We start from the raw sequence: 18238 nt of genomic DNA on the forward strand, positions 1-18238 counted from the left end.
ACTGTCTGGTCTATGGACGGGGATGTCAATTACGTAGCCCAGGAAGGTGCTTTGCTCGGGGCCAGAACTATTTATCTGCCTTGCATGCGTACAAGAAGGATTTAGGAGTTTGTGCATGCATCAAGAAGAAGAGTAGAATCCACAGTACTTCCCCCATTGGGCAGTAGAAGTGATGTCTCCATCCATAGACCAGACCGGAAACCTGGTAAAGGAACTGATGTCTACAGATGCAGGATTTTTAGAAGAGGCATGTTACGTGACCACGTTCCTGAGCGGGTCATCCATGCAACTGTGAGATGGTAAGTATATTAGAAACGTAATGCTATGGCCGAGCTATGAGTAATTAAAGTGAATCTGCGGGGCCCGATGGGTCCTGGAAAACAGTTTTAAGATGTTAAAAATTTCTAGTTAACTCTTTCTTAGTTTTATCTATCTGGAAAATCCAGGTGAACACCACCAAAACAGCAGCTATATGAAGAGTTTTTACCTAGATTTCCTAGGGTATTGATTGGTCAAGTTGCCTTCTAAAACTAGGGCATGAGATGTATAGTAATTAGATAAATTCAATCACTTCATAATGAGTCGATGACATCACTGCGAAATTGGGCAGTGATGTCACCAGTATCTCACAAAATGGTAAGCTGATCACAAAATGGCTGCCTCTGTTCCCCATGGTTAGACATTAAGCCTGTGACACAAAGAAGGTTATTTTAGCGTTAACCTTCCGTATGCTATCTTAGTGAAAGAGGAAGAGAATGTAAATGTAAATGTGCAGACAAACAATAGCATGTTCCAAGATGTTTTCATTCAGATCTCTAATTAGCCCTGTGATGGGTTTTGTATCTCTTGAGTGACTTTGGAATTAATCATGCATTTTCTTTTAATTAATTTCCTGATGTATTCAAATTATATAATGCAAAACAGACAATGTTAGTCATCGAGTCTGATAAAATGAAATAAGTGCGCAGGTGCACGTACGCTGCGACTGCAATGCCAAAGCAAATACAGAATGCTTCAGTGCTCTGCAAACATGGACTATATGGACTGTGAATTGCATTACTGCTGTATTCCATATACACAGAAATGGTAAACTGTTAGCAGACGTCTTGATCAAAGAGTATGAGCCCATCTACTCCGGCAAGGCGACCTCTTGTAGATGGGACCCACCTCTTTTTGGGCCATTACCTGAGTTAATTTGTAGTTTTGAGCCCAAAAAGCAACCTCCCACTAATAAGGGGTTGCCTTACCATGACAGATGGGGTCATAGGGGGTCATTTTCTATGACACATTATGAGAACTACTGGCATAAAAAAAAGTCCCAAGCCTCAACAGGAATGATCATGATCCCATGAGGAACCCTCCATATTATTTAATTTCGTGCCATTCCAAGAAAAATGTATCCTGTAGGGCAGTGTTTCCCAACTAGTGTGCCTGCAGCTGTTGCAAAACTACAACTCCAAGCATGCCCGCACAGCCAAAGGCTGTCCAGGCATGCTGGGAGTTGTAGTTTTGCAACAGCTGGAGGCACACTGGTTGGGAAACACTGCTGTAGGGTATAGGCTGTTCTAACATAGTGCCTAACATGCCTACACAGTTCATTACAGATGTGTCCCTCCTTAACTTTGTTCTTGGCTTAACGTATTTGATGTGTGGCACAAATGACCAAAAAAACAAAACTGAATTTTCAGATAATGTGCCACAAGATGCCTATGCTATATGTGTATATGTGCAGCCACCAAGTGGTCATGTTGTAAGTTGCAGTCTGTCCAAGGTTTGCTAACATTCATTGTATTGAATTAGTTTTGTGCTAAATTAAAGTTGAAGGGGTTGTCCAGGTTTGGGACATTTTTTTTACTGGTAGTAGCATGGCTATGTACTTGTTGCAAAACCGTTATTGCTCCTTGCCACTCACTGGTTTCCTGGTCACCTTCACTGGTCTTCAGGCTCTTTTCTTGTAAACTTCTGGATGAACAGGTTGTAACGGGGAGCCAGAGACGCGCTTCCTCCTTGCGGCGCCGCCGGCATCCCGCATCTATGCAGAAGAGAGGATGCGGCCTGTGTCCTCGTCTCCATGGGGACAGGGAAGCGGGGAGGACCCGGCCGCACATGCCTCCTCAGCGCGGCCGGCATCCTCCTAGCTGAAAGAGGTACTGTCACGGCCATGGTCACGGTCGTGACTCCTGAACCGCATGCGGTTGCCTGCGGTTTAGTTTGGTTGTTCAATCACAGATGAGGGCCGCTAGTGTGCTGCCTCACTTGTGGTTGCCGCGGGCAACAAGTCGTTTGGTATTGTCGCAGTATAGCAGCCTGAGCTGGTGCTAGGCAGCTTGCGGCAATGTTCATGCGGTTGCACCTAGCAACCTCTCTGTTAGGTGTGTGTGTGTATGTTATGCACTTTGTATGTCTGGTGTGCACAAGGTTTATGTTTGGTGTGCACTGTGACATTTTCCCTTCACTGTAGCTGCCCGTGGCAACGTTTGGTTTGATGTACATGTGGTGGCAGTGTCTTGGCCTTTTGGCCGGCTCCCTGAGCATGGGCCCTCCTACCTTCAAGGTCGGCCCATGCAGCTAGGTGCATGAACATTGCCGCAAGCTGCCTAGCACCAGCTCAGGCTGCTATACTGCGACAATACCAAACGACTTGTTGCCCGCGGCAACCACAAGTGAGGCAGCACACTAGCGGCCCTCATCTGTGGTTGAACAACCAAACTAAACTGCAGGCAACCACATGCGGTTCAGGAGTCACGACCATGACCATGGCCGTGACAGGTACTGAGCGCTGATCGCAATTTATCGGCGCTCAGATGGTTTGGGCTGGACTTGGGTCACGTGATGCTGGCCACGTCATGTGACCCACTTCTGCTATTTAAACAGGCAGCCTGCTGGCCACAGGTTGCCTGTGAATGGTCTTGCTACCCTCCCCAGCATTTTCGTATTGTGTCTTCTATGTGTTTTGACGTGACCTCTTGGCTTCAGACTCTAGATTGTGTTTTGACTTTGTTATCGGATTGCTCCCTGTGTACCTGCGTGACCTCCTGGCTTTGACTTTGGCTTGTCTGACTCTGTTACGGTACTTCTGTTATCTTCTTAGGCCACTGCAAATATCTAAGCGAGGGACTGCCGCCTAGTTGTACGCCGTCGGTTAGGACGGGTCGTGCAAGTAGGCAGGGACAGAGGTGGGGTAGAGTTTAGGGCTGCACTTATCCCTACCCTCTGTCGTGACAGATGATGTGTCTCCAGGTGGCATGTAAGTGCCGGGTCATGTGCCATTTAGGGACACATCACTACTGACGCCAATCATTGGCTTCTGCGGTGCAAGCGACTCAATCCGTCCGCAAGTTCACAAGTCAGGGCTTAGAAGACCAGTGAAGGGAACCAGAGCCAGAACAGAGTTGTGAGAAGCAGGTGAGTATAGTTTTTTTCAACAAGAACAATGTCTCTAAGCTGGACAACTCCATTAAGAAAATTAAAGAAAAGGTGAGGTGAGGTGGATGCATCTGTATATCAGATCCTTCTGTCGGCAGAGTACTTCTATGTTTCTCTTCAGTTCGTGATGCCAACCACAGAGGGATTCTTCACCCGCTATACCAGCATGGTGTGTAAGCACCCGGACATATGTACTCGGTGCTTATAACAATGATACTTCTTATACGTCTTATAAATAAAGTGTAATTCCCGGCAACTGAGCACGGCGAAATCTAAAAACTAATAACACCAGTGAACACAAGAAGTGAGAGCAACAATTACTTTCCAGGCTATATTTTATTAACGGCAACCTAACTCATGTATGCCAGGGGCAAGGTGATTCTTCACTGGCACAGCTGCCAGCCATTGGTATCATATCATTTACAGGGGCCAGACTAAGGTCGGGTGATGATCCTAGAACCTGATAGTCCTTGATTTTATTGGCAATAACCCTTCAATCTAGGCGGTCATAACTTTCCCAATTACTTATCTGACAGTCTTGGGACAAGTACAGCTGCAGAAACTCACTATAAATGGAAGGGTGATAAAAGCACTTTAACAGACTTCAGATCACTTAGAAATGGCCAAAAACTCTATCCCACCAACAAACCAGAATATTTTTTTATTTATTTCATTTATTTAATCTTTAAAATGGTTTTCCAGAATTAAACAAATACAAAAAAAAAGAACTCCTTTTTTTCATGAAATAGTGCCATGCCTTTCTATGGGTATTGCAGCACAACCCTATTAAAGGGGTTGTCCCATAAAAAATATTCTACATTTTTCTAACCAGCACCTGGACCTGAAACCTTTTGTAAGTGCCCGTAAATAAAAATGTTGTATTGTGACTCAGTTATTCAATAATTCAAATAATATCTGTGCTGCGCCACCTGCTGTTTGTTCTTTTCCTTATTTCTCTGTCCACACATGCTCAGTTCTATTCTTTAATTGCCAACAGCTATATCTACTGTTAGAAGCTGTGACAGGAGAAAGGACACCCCCTCCCCCCGAAAAAGGAACCCCCCCCCAGGTATGATAGGCAGAGGGTTGCAGCAGAAAGAACACACACCCTGAGGTGCAACAGAAAGGACACACCACCTGAGGTGCAACAGAAAGGACACACTCCCTGTACTGCAGTAGAAAGAACACACCCCCTGAGCTGCCAGCTGGAAATAAATCTAATAGAACAACTGGAGCAATAAATGAGGAGATCACTGGACCCATGTGGGGTACAGGGCTGGTTCCAGCTTTGATAGAAAGAGGCTGTCATTTACTATATATGTATATATATATATATATATATATATAAAGAAGGACATATATATGTATGGGTGTATGTATGTATGTATGTTCCGCGATCACTCAAAAAGGCAACCATCGATTTCAAAGAAACTTGGTATATACAACCCTTGCTACCTGGAAAGAAATGTTATGGGGGTCACAGCTCTCTAATAAATACCGTTCCTGAGATATTCCAAAAAATGACCTCCATTAGCCAATATAAGCCTGCAAGTCTTTCTTTTCATATTCCAACTGCCATACACGCAGTCACATGTCCCTTATCGGCCAATAGAAGCTCACAGGCCCTTACTCTCCACATACACACAGTTTTACTCCAGGTTTCCATAATAACCCATAATGCTGCTGTCTGAGAGTGAGCTGTTCAAAAGGACATCCCTGTGTGAGATATTCCCCAAAAAAATGCATTAGCCAATAGAAGCCTGGTCACATGACCCATATCAGCCAATAGAAGTTCGCAGGCCCTTAGTCTCCACATACACAAAGTTTTTACACCAGGTGTCCATAATTACCCAGCCATTTTTCTTCACTGCTGTAGGTCAGCTTTAAAGGGAACCTGTCACCGGGATTTTGTGTATAGAACTAAGGACATGGGTTGCTAGATGGCCGCTAGCACATCCGCAATATCCAGTCCCCATAGCTCTGTGTGCTTTTATCGTGTCAAAAAAACGATTTGATACATATGCAAATTAACATAAAAGAGTCATATCTTACTTGTGTGACCAGAGAAGAGTCATATTTTCAAGCTCTGACTCATCTTAGGTTAATTTGCATATGTATCAAATCGCTTTTTATACACAATAAAAGCACACAGAGCTATGGGGACTGGGTATTGTGGATGTGCTAGCGGCCATCTAGCAACCCATGTTCTCAGCTCTATACCCAAAATCCAGGTGACAGGTTCCCTTTAAAGGGGCAGGGCTCAGTGGATGACACTGTTAAGGGAGCAGAGTGCTGTGGAGGTCTCAGTTCATCAGTTCAGGGGAAGGTAGGGTGGCCATTCAGGCCACCCTTAAAAGACAGATTTAAAATCCCTGCCCCCAGGTCCCACTAAGCCACGCCCCCGTCCACTCCGCAGCTGACGGTAATTGAACAAATTAAGGTAAAAATCACCTTCTGTCAGCTGCAGGGGTGGGAGGGAAGGTGACTTTTTCCCTGCAGCTCACGCTCACACAGCACAGTGCTGCTGTCTGAGAGTGAGCTGTTCAAAATGACATCCCTGTGTCCGTCCAGGTCCTGCGCTGGTTGGAAGACAGGGAGTCTGAAAGCTGGACTATCCTGCCTAAAACCAGACCTCTGGCCACCCTAGGGGCAGGCTGCTGTGGAGGTCACAGTTAAGGGGACGGTTCCTTCCTTGAGGTTGATGCCAGCGAAGGGAAGGAACACTATACCGGCACTGCACGTGCACAAGCTCGCGCATCGCGAGATTACTGCAATCTAACTGTGATCTAAGAGGAGATTTGGAGGACGCAGGCGGTGCTGGGCTCCTTCACAGGGGGGTGGTGCTGGGCTCCAAGAAGGTTAGTGCAGCCCCTTGGGCTCCTTGCCAGGGTCATTTACATATCTCTAAAATCATTTTTTAAACACAATAAAAGCACACGGCCCTATAGGACAGGTATATTGCGGACATGCTAGCAGCGATCTAGCCGTGCATGTCCGCATCTTTATAAGCTAAAACAAGGTGACAGAATCCCTTTAAGGGGCAGATTGCTGTAGAGGTAACTGTTAAGGGGACGAGGTGTTGTGGAAATCACTGTTAAGGAAATGGGGTACTGCGGATGTCACTAATAAAGGGGTGGCTGCTGTGGAAGTCACTGTTAAAGGGGCGGGATGCTGTCGAGGTCACTGTTAAAGGGGCGGGGTACTGTAGATGTCACTGTTATTGTCAATACTCTTGATATCTTTTAACGATACACACGGGTCCTTCTGCTAGTATATATATATATTTTAATTTTTTTACATTAATCAAGCGATAACCCGTTTAACTGAAAATTGGACAGATTGCGATACCAGAAATAACCGTGAGTGGTACTGTTTCTGACAAAAAGTGCTTCTGTAGGGTTTCTATCTGTGCCTTCGCACCGCAAAAGAGTAGTGCATGCACATAGGCCATGTGGCTGATGAACATGGAGATCCATGGCCTATTCAGTTGGTTGTTGGGGTGCACAGAGCCGGGCCCCACCAAGCTGATATCGATGACCTATCCTGAGGATAACTCCTAGAGTTCGGAATATGTCTGAGCTGTCAGTGGGCGGTCAGGCCCTGTTACTTCTGGGTATGCCTCTGAGTGACCCTCTGCTTCCACGCATCTCACAGAACAAGGTCATTTTAGGGCGAAATGTTCTGTAATAACGTATTAATAGGCTCTGAATGTGGCTTTGTATCACAATGTTAATCAATACATGTTTAGCTTGCGCTGAGAAGCTACTTATACGAGAAGGTTGTTTAAAACGCGGCTCGGTGCATATTCTGGCTACTTTGAATTAACCTTTTAAAAATGTCACGGCCACGTTTGCTTGTATTATATATAAGGGTCTGCGTGGCCTTTTAAATCTTGTGAAGAGTGAAGATGGCTGTAATATTGACTGTTAAATCACCGCTTGCTATTACCTGATGTGTAGGCTACAGAAGCCGCTCCAGCAACGGGAAATAACCGAATAGCATCCGAGCGGATGGCATTTAAAGGTCGATAAATCATAATAACGCCTCTGAATACCTTTTGTTTCTGCCGATGGACATTTCAGCACACGCTAAACGTGAAGGAAGGTGAACGTATGGCGCTTTTATCACTCAACCCTATGCCTTGTTTATCAGAGTAATGGCTGTAAGAGGCGCTGATATGCAAATGGAGCCCTTGAACCACGGTCATAATAGAAAATATATTCGCTCAATAAACAGGAGATGACTCAGAATTAAAGCCGATATTAAGTATTACATTAGACAATTAAAAGGAAAATGGAGTTGCTGTTCCCAGAACTCGGAGGCAGTCTTGATCTCCGGACTGCGGGAGTCCCATACGATTAGATTTATATATGTCATTAAAGGGGGCTTCTGGGATTACTATGGTTTTCACCACATAAAAGGTTAGTATATAAATTGAGAATGCTCGGACTGGGAGAAAACGTCTGTATGTGGGTAACTGGCTCAGTGATAGAAAACAGAGGGTGGTTATTAACAGTACACACTCAGATTGGGTCACTGTCACTAGTGGGGTACCTCAGGGGTCAGTATTGGGCCCTATTCTCTTCAATATATTTATGAATGATCTTGTAGGAGGCTTGCACAGTAAAAAAAAAAAAAGTTTTAAGATGACACTAAACTGTGTAAAGTAATTTACATGGTAGAGGACAGTATACTGCTACAGAGGGATCTGGATAGATTAGAGGCTTGGGCAGATAAGTGGCAGATGAGGTTTAACACTGACAAATGTAAGGTTATGCACATGGGAAGGAATAATGCAAGTCACCCGTACATACTAAATGGTAAAACACTCGGTAACACTGACATGGAAAAGGATCTAGGAATTTTAATAAACAGCAAACTAAGCTGCAGAAACCAGTGTCAGGCAGCTGCTGCCAAGGCCATTAAGTTAATGGGTTACATCAAAAGGGGCATAGATGCCCGTGATGAGAACATAGTCCTACCACTTTACAAATCACTAGTCAGACCACACATGGAGTACTGTGTACAGTTCTGGGCTCCTGTGAACAGGACAGACATAGCAGAGCTGGAGAGAGTCCAGAGGAGGGCAACTAAAGTAATAACTGGAATGGGGCAACTACAGTACCCTGAAAGATTATCAACATTAGGGTTATTCACTTTAGAAAAAAGACGACTGAGGGGAGATCTAATTACTATGTATAAATATATCAGGGGTCAGTACAGAGATCTCTCTCATCATCTATTTATCCCCAGGACTGTGACTGTGACGAGGGGACATCCTCTGCGTCTGGAGGAAAGAAGGTTTGTACACAAACATAGAAGAGGATTCTTTACGGTAAGAGCAGTGAGACTATGGAACTCTCTGCCTGAGGAGGTGTTGATGGTGAGTACAATAAAGGAATTCAAGAGGGGCCTGGATGTATTTCTGGAGTGTAATAATATTACAGGCTATAGCTACTAGAGAGGGGTCGTTGATCCAGGGAGTTAGTCTGATTGCCTGATTGGAGTCGGGAAGGAATTTTTTCCCCCTTAAGTGGGGAAAATTGGCTTCTACCTCCAGTTTTTTTGCCTTCCTCTGGATCAACTGGCAGGATAACAGGCCGAACTGGATGGACAAATGTCTTTTTTCGGCCTTATGTACTATGTTACTAGATGTGCCCATGTGATTGCTTACCTCATCTGCAGTGAGCCACAGAGGCAGTGCGGAGGATAGGAGTAGGGAAGGGTGCACTTTGTTTCCACTCTGGGGCACTCCCTGGTATTGGGGTTCTCCTGCCTGATAGTGTTTAGGGGTGCCCTTGGTGTTAGTGGTTGCTGTGAGGTGCAAGGTAGGTTTTCCAGAAACTTGAGTCAATGATGAAGCCAGATTTGATGCAACAAGATAATGAGCCTCTATGAGCAACGGGGGAGTTGCTGATACACCTAGAGGCTCTGCTCTCTCTGCAACTGCCTCTAGGTGTAACGGTAACGCCCCCATTGCTCTGTGAGGCTCATTTGCATATATCAAAACTTAATTTTTTTCAGCAATGAGGGCAAATATGGACATGTGACCCCCGGCTTTAGTATTATTGGCTGGGACATGACCTCTGGAGAGGGACCCAGTTCATTTTTATTTTTTTTATTTAGTGGCCATTCACTCCTTTAAAGTCTACAATAGTTATTTATTTGGTAAACCCCATTAAACAGCGCTTTCACCCTATAGAGGCTCCCATTCTCTTATCCTGCGCAGTATTTCACATGTAAGTGATGTTATCTTCAGAGCTGCTCTTCCCACTCTCCTCCGGAACAGAAGTTACAACTAAAGTTTATGGAGAGCTTTTTTTTGTCATGTTTTCAAAGAGACTTGCCCAGCAGCTAATGTCTTGAAGCAAAAACTATACCTATACTAACCCCTAAAGATTTACTGTTAATATGCTGCCATGTGGGAAATAAAGAAATGTCATCCAATGTCATCCACTAACCTACAATGCCTGGTAACAAGTTAAAGGGGTTAGCCAACCCTTATAATGCCCCCCAAAATGCCCGGCACTGCATACAGGTTATCCTTACCCCGCTCACCGGCACCCACAATGCTCCTGATGCCCGCGCGACCGCCGCTGCATCTCCCTGCCGCGCGGATCAAAACATCTGACGACAGAGGGGATCAGCCAACAGGGAGGTTAGTTCCCGTCGTGGCCTGCTATTGGCTAGACACAGCGGTGGGCATCGGGAGCGACACGGCTTCCGGGGAGCAGGGTAAATATAACTTATATGCGGTGCCCAGGCATTTTGGGGGGTATTATAGGGGTTGGATAACTCCTTTAAAGGGAGTCTCTGGGTTCAGAACTGAAACCAGACATAATCTCATCTTCACTCATTTAGCATGAATGAGTGGAGCATCGGAACATTTCATGCTCCGATGCTCACCCTTGCCATGTGCTGCATCGTGCAGGGCAAGGTCTGTTTTGTTGACATTTTTAGTATTTGAGGCAGAGGCTTCTGCCTAGCAGTGAACCCGGTGACGTCTCCGGCACAAATGGGCGGTCTAAATAGTTGCCCTGGGCTCTATAAGAACGCTGATTTATGCCGGTTATATCACCGGGATCAGTGCTAGGCGGAAGTCTCTGCCTAGCACACTCTTGTGAAGCCCGGTATGTCACCGGTAGTAAAGAAAAAGCCCTTGCCTGAGTGATGCAGTACAAGGTAAGGGGGAGCATGAACTGCTCCGATACTCCACTCATACTGTACATGCTACATGAGTGAAGATCAGGTTATGTCCGGGTTCAACTCCAAATCCAGACAACCCCTTTAATGGATACTTGGCAATCATCTTTCAAGGGTTTGTCATCAAACTTTAAAGTGACCCAAAATATGACTATACATTGGTATTTTATAGTCCTTATACCTAGTGCCCTTCACTGGAATTATAGAGCCAATATGGCCAAGATCTGGTCCCCGACTCCATCTTTACAAAGATCACAAACTCTTAGACTTGATGATGGAGCTCCTCTCAGCAAGTCTAATACACACGCTCCCCGTTGCCCTGGGATGAACCAGCACCGATGACGCCCCGGGCAGTGGAGAGCAGCTCCATTGGCAAGTTTAAGACTCTGGCAACCATTTTGAGAAGAAGGAGTCGAGGGACCAGATCTCAGCCATAGCAGCACCATAGGAGAGGACTCCACTGCATAACGGAATCGGGAAGGATCCGTTATGCAGCCCATAGACTTCTATTATGACGGAATGAATAATGGAATGCCTCTAAAGGCATTCCGTCATAGAATTGCGTTATGGTCCGTGGTAACGGAATCTATAACGCAATTCACCTTTTACCAGTAAACAAAGCGTGAACGAATTTCAAAATATAAAATTCGCTCATCTCTAGTTTTAAGCTTGTTATGTATATTTCCTTTACTTGTATGTGCCTCTTATTGGATTCATTCCTCAGTTCTACTGCACGGTACAGCATCGTGGAACACTGGGAAAGGATTTCCAGAAGCAGCACCACCCTTATCTATGGCTAGGTCTGGTAGTGCAGCACAGCCTTATTGTAAAATTAATTTTGCCTTGTCATTATAAAAATATTAACTAATACTTCCCAAATATAATTCCATAGTGGTTGAAGAAGTCAAGCTCCTACTCACTATCATGGTTTTCTATTTTCATTTAGTGTCTTCCCGTTCCTTTCACAAAGTTCTCCCCTGGATTCTCAGTCTCTGTTGTCCCGTCATAAACAATTACAAATGTACAGAGCAGATATGATTCCCAATTTTAGGGGCCTAATGTATTTTGGATAGTACATCACTAAGACATCTCCATCCCTTGGGCTCTGAGCATACGGCTAAGATTTATGAGCCCTCTCAGTGAATTTTCCATTGCTGGAAAAAGAGCAGTGATCATATGGTTAGCGATATTACAGCAGGCTGCACTGTACGTAATGTCGCCGCTGACATTTCCCACATTTCTCAAAGGAATCCCTGCGGTTCCTCAATTCATAAAATTGCTTATCTTTGATTGAGATTTTTTTTTCTAAGGATACCATGGGCTTCTTACCTTCATTACAGCTCAGTCTGCATTCTTTAAGCTTGAGTAAAGGGTCCGGATTCTGGCTTGTTGGGATGATAGGAGGACTGAATGCATTTAACCAATCCCTGGGTGACGGAAAAGAAGATGTTACCTATTAATGTTTTCAGTTTCACCTCTTCAAGACATTCATATCTTTATACTTCCAAGCCTCTCAGGCATGCTCTCTGATTCTTGCATTTAATTTCTAATTCTATAGTTGTGCAATGTCTCAGAATTATGTTGTATTTTTCTCGTCATGATTTTTTGCTAAATGACCCTCTTTTACTACTTTGCAGCAACTGAAGATCTGTATTTTTCTTTATTACCGAGTTGATATGGCCATAGACAAATAATTAAATGATATATTTTAGCCATCTGCAGCCACCACTAGAGAGACGTCAAGAGCTTATGGACTACATATCAGGATTTGAACCCAGAAACTCCTGCCTCTTATCACTGAGCTACTGGTGATTCTGGACAGCTCCTTTCCTGAATCTGATGGATAGTTTTTATATTCTTGCCTTATTTGCCTTATCAGCTCTACCTTTGGACTTCCTATTTAAAGGCTATGTACACCTTTGGAGGCAATTTTTGTTTATGATTGCATTTTACTCATTTTTGGCTAAAAATCATATTTTCATTTGGCCTTTATTAAAAATATTGACCCATTCTGTCACAAAGCGTTAACTGTTTTTCTAACTGTGTGACTGGTACTTTGACTTTGTGACGGTCATCTAATAAACCTTATCCAAACTACTAAGAGGTCACTTATTTAAGCCAAATTCTTACCAGTAGGTATAAGTGAATAAGTGTTAATAATGTCAGAGAGCAGAGATAAGGAACCCGTCAGCTCTCCAATTGACGGAAAAGAGAGAAAATCAAGAGCATCTCAGCTCTGTACAGAAAAAAGGCCTCAATATTTTTAATAAAGACCAATTGAAACAACGACTTTTAGCTTAAATTGAGTACAATACCCCAAAGGTGTACATAGCCTTTAAGCCAGGCCTTGCCACTTCTACAACTCCTTGCTACTGCTCCTAAGCTCCCAACAAACTGTTGTGTTTATGTGTTACTGAACTTGGACTTTTACCTGACTATGGCTCTGCCTCACGCTATAACTATTGCCATTTATCTGTAACTGAACTTGGACTGTTACTTGACTACCCCTCTGCTCACATTACAACAGCTGCCATTTATCTGTCACCAAACTTGGACTGTTACCTGCCTTTGCCTCTGACTCATGCTACAACTATTGCCATTCATCTGGTACTGAACTTGGACTGTTACTGGACTATGCCTCTGCCTCACATTACAATAGCTGCCATTCATCTGTTACCAAACATGGACTGTTACCTGACTATGCCTCTGTCTAATTCTACAACTATTGCCAGTCATCTGGTACTGAACTTGAACTGTTCTTTGACTACTTTGCTTCAGGAAACTCCAGTCATCGGGATTGTCACAGCCACTGGACTCCTAAGTCGGTTTCCAGATCCTGACAATTCCACATATGAGGTGAGCAATAAATATTAATACTATTACACTACTGTTTATATATTGAACTTAATAATAAAGCAGTATGCAAGATGCTCTCAAGCTCCCTCTAGTGGTAACTGCAGAATTTTCATTCTTAGACCAGTCGTACATATTAGATAGATTTTATACCCTATTTAGCTCTACGTTGACCTTTTTGTTGGGAGTATACATCTGGATACCTTATACTAGTATTCAGATGTATACCACAACAGATCCATTCACTTCAATGAGGCCAAAAGACTGATTTTTCCACTACGTTTAGCAGGCTTTCCTTGAATTTCTATCTTTATTTGCCAGACAGATTGGCAATAAAATAATAAAATAATTTATACTAATCTTTTTCATCCCCTGCTGCTTACAGTGCTACTACTTAGATCATCCCTAATTGGCTTTGATTGCTTGGCTGCAGCAATGATATGCCTATATACTTCATGTGACTGCTGCAGCCTCGCTGGCCTCAGCAGTCATGTGCCGTATATCATGCAGGTCAGTGATTGGCTGAAGTGGTGTCTTGTGTTTAGGGGCACATCATCAGAGAATATGATGTCATGGTTGCAGCATTGGCCTTTACCTTGGCCAGTGGAAAGTGGATGTTCCCAATAATTGGCCCTCTCATCAGCCGATGTAAAAGGGCCCGATAGTAGTGGGCAATGATCTGGAATGATATATTAGTCTATCTTGCACGGCCAACTATAAGAAGTATTATGGGTCTTATTAAATTTGCCTCAGCTGGAATGATCTCAAGGAAAATGTAAAAAATAATAATAAAATACTACAAGACTACAGTATAATGCAATTTATTAATTTTTTTACTTTTTGTTTTGTTGCGTACTTGGCACTCATTCTCGACATGTCACAGTCTAAAGTGTGACTCAAGACTGAATAACAAAGCTGTCTTAAACTGCGAACGCCTACATGACACTTGCTAAGACACTTTAGCAACGTGGTAATGATCAACACCAGGATTCCTTCAGATCATCGCTGGCTGCTGCAGGCATGTTGACGGCCCGACAAATGCAAGACAACCACAGCTACAAGCTGTTTTTGTAGGGAGAGCTTTGAATGTGCATGGTGGCAAATACACAATTATATTTCCATGGAACGTAAAAACATTCATATGTTCCTTGATTATTATGTTCTAGACTGCCAATAGGCTGTTCATCTGTATCTGTGTTGAGCTACCCCTTATGGTCCCGTATGGAGGATGGATTGAAATCCCAGATACGTAGGTCTGCCTCTTTATTTTATAAGGCAGGTGGATATAAACAGGTTAGAGTCTCGCTGTGCTTTCACAAAATTTCATTTAATAAACATGTAGAACATTTATAAATCACTTCATATGAAAAAAATATGCCTGCATCCACCTGAATGAAATGCTGTAAAGTCATGGTCACTGAAGATCTTACATCCACCTAAGTAGCAGTCCACTGCCTGTTGTCAGGCAACATCTGTCCCTTCTACACTACTTATGAACATCACAGGAGCCTCTTGACTTTCTGCAAGTCTGATTTATCCATCCTTATCAACTTTCTGAGCTGACTAAAAGAAAACAACGTAGTGGGAAGTGAGCTCAATGCATACAGTACTGGCAGAAAGGAGACGCACCCTGCTTCTGAGAGAAATGCATGTAGCTGTGCAGCTGAAACAGGGACTAATATAGCTAAAATAGACTTTAGGGAAGCCCAAAAAAGACCACTTCCTTCACAGTTATGACTGTACAAAGAAGCACAGCCATCATGCAGACTTTTTTGAACTCAGGTTCTCTTTAAAGATAGGTTGCTACTCATAGACCAGTGTGGAATACTTGACCCCCAGGCTAAAATTTGTACCTGTACTTGTTAACATGGGGGTCCCAGCAGTTGAGTTCTAAGCAAGCTAACAAATAGTTTTCAAATGTCCATTATAATACCAAGTAATGAGTATACAACAAGCTAGAAAGATCTCAATCTGGGTCTGACTAACCGATAAATAGAGGCCTACTGTAGGAGTATGATTGCACGGTTAGGCACATATGTTTGGAAATGACCTCGAATGTCATGAATTAGCTCACTGTTTATCTCCTCAGCCCAGCAGGAAAAGTAATGAGGCATATTTTGATTAATTAAAGACACTTAGTTATGCGTCATCAAGGCTTTGAGCTGTAATCAATACAATCAACATGCAAAGGCCAAGACCAGCATTCTCTGCCAGATTGGGAGAATACTAAGCAGTTCATGTCCTGACATTGGAGTTAAGGAAAAGCAAAAGGGAGAAAGGAATGTCAAGCCTCTCACAAGTAGAATTTCAGAAAGTGATGTTTGTAACTTGGGACGAGCAGATCATGGGTTTACTTACTATAAAATTGGATAATAATTAGAAAATAGCTATGGCTTCAATGTCTGATAGCTGGGTCCCATCATTGGAACCACAGTTAATTCTAAATAAAAATGCTCCAGTGCCTTTGTCTTTGGCTCTGAGACAGTGCCAACCCCAACCTAGCGATGTGCCACACTCGGTTCACAGTGGCTTTTTTTGAAAAAAAAAAGAAAAAAAGCCAAATGGGCTGTTGTGCTCACCATTAGGAAAACTAACCCACAAAAGCCCTTTAGCTCATTAATTGTCCCTACTCAAGTATTTGTTGTAAGGAAATTAGATGGCAGGCCAAGACCGTTCTGGTGCTTGGAAGTCCATGTGGATCCTTTTCAGAAAATAGTCAATGATCTGGGAATCTACTAGGCACCATCCTGGTCACATCTACACTTGAAAGAAACCCAAAGACATCTGTAAATATATTGCCATTGTATAATGACTGTGTTCCTGAGAATAATGAGCCCCTTGGGTGGAGATACGGGGAAAGCACCCTGTATAGAAAAAAAATAAGCATTTAAACACAGCAAATCTAAAAATCGAATTGTCCATATTAAAGTGGCATTCCCATCTGGACATTTATAAGATATCCATTGGATGTTCAATAAGGGCAGGTCTGACCTTTGAGGACTCAACCCTAGCTCAAAAACAGGGAAGTCTTGTGTATCACTGGGAATGACGAGGAGGCAGCTCTCTCCTTTCACTGCTATGGGACTTCAGAAAATAGTCGAGCATGCTTTCTTGGCCACTGTCTGATTTTTCTCTAAGTATTGAATGGAGAGAATCAGTTTACCCGCACTTATGGATATGCCATAAATGTCTAAATGGGACAACTTCCTTTAAAGGGGTTGGCCCATCTCACATATTGGTGGTACATCGCTAGGATATGCCATCAATATCAGATAGCTGCAGGTCCCACCTCTGGGACCTGCAGCTATCTCTAGGAACTGGGGCCTCCAAAGCGAAGGAGAGCAGCACCTGCACATGCGCTGCATGCTCTCCACTCACTTCTATGGGAGTTCTAAAAGGATCCAAAAGAGGCACACTTGGCTATTTCTGGAACTCCTATAGGATGCCAGTGCTCAGCTATTTTCGGCACTCCCATAGAAGTGTATGGAAGGGTGGCCATGCTTGCACCCTCATTCACTCTGGGGGCCCCATTCTAGAGAAAGCGATATGCCACCAATTTGTGGGGCCAACCCCTTTAATTATCATGGTGTGCTGTTTGCTTCTTTTTCAAAATGGGTCCACATCCAATCCGCTAAATATGCAGATCAGATGTGGATCAAAACTACAGCTTGTGCCTCTTTCACACGACTGTATGGCTTTTTCAGTATTTTGCGGTCCGTTTTTCACATATCCGTTGTTCAGTTTTTTATGTTTCCGTTGTGTTTACGTTTCTGTTCTGTTTTTCCGTTCTGTTTTTCCGTATGGCATATACAGTATACAGTAATTACATAGAAAAAATTGGGCTGGACATAAAATTTTCAATAGATGGTTCCGCAAAAATGGAACAGATACGGAAGACATACGGATGCATTTCCGTATGTGTTCCGTTTTTTTTGCGGACCCATTGACTTGAATGGAGCCACAGAACGCGATTTGCGGGCAATAATAGGACATGTTCTATCTTTCAAAGCAATGGAAAAACGGAAATATGGAAATGGAATGCATACAGAGTACATTCCTTTTTTTTGCGGAACCATTGAAATGAATGGTTCCGTATATGGACCGTATATGGAACGCAAAAAACGGCCCGTGAACGGTAAAAAAAAAAACGGTTGTGTGAAAGAGGCCTTAAGCTGAGCTGTTGTACCACACACAGCCAATGAATAAGGGGGCGCTGCTAATGAAAGAAAGAAACTATTAGTTTCAAATTTTATGCAAACCTTTAAAGAGAATGTGTTATCAGAAAAAAACTATTGCTTAAAGACAGTTTAAAGTTTAGAATATTTGGTGATTTAAAAAAAATAAATATTTGTCAATATGTCTATTTAAAATTCAAAAATTCTGAGGTTTTCACACTGGCCACTAGTCCTAAAATATGTCAATATTTCAACAGCCATATGGGCCATAGACACACTGGTCAGGAGGGGACCTTACTGACTTCTATGGGATAGTTTTCTAGGCAGAGGTCAGGAGGGAGTAGATAAGCTATGACAATCACTCATTGTGAATGGTGGCTCCTGTGATATCTGTCATTGTAATCCTGCCTGTAATGATAATAAGGTGGCTACCGAATAGTTACCTGTACAGAACAGGAAGTCTCAACACAATGTTAGGCCTAGTGGCCAGTGTGAAAGCTTCTAGATTTAGATTTAGATTTAAAAAACAAACAAACACATGTTTAATTTAAAGCAGTGATTTAAACAATAGGTACATTTCT

At 43.2% G+C, this 18238-nt stretch overlaps 1 protein-coding gene across 1 annotated transcript in view; it reads right to left on the bottom strand.

The window, feature by feature from the left end:
* The window catches only part of CFAP20DC (CFAP20 domain containing), a 327497-nt gene that overhangs the window by 578 nt on the left and 308681 nt on the right, over nt 1-18238 (bottom strand). Inside the window, exon 7 of the mRNA XM_044301886.1 lies at nt 11959-12056. Within this exon, the coding sequence (XP_044157821.1) occupies nt 11959-12056 (98 nt within the window). The remainder of the gene's footprint in view (nt 1-11958; nt 12057-18238) is intronic.

This window comes from Bufo gargarizans, chromosome 7, assembly GCF_014858855.1.
Source record: "Bufo gargarizans isolate SCDJY-AF-19 chromosome 7, ASM1485885v1, whole genome shotgun sequence".
Classification (NCBI taxonomy): Eukaryota; Metazoa; Chordata; class Amphibia; order Anura; family Bufonidae; genus Bufo; species Bufo gargarizans.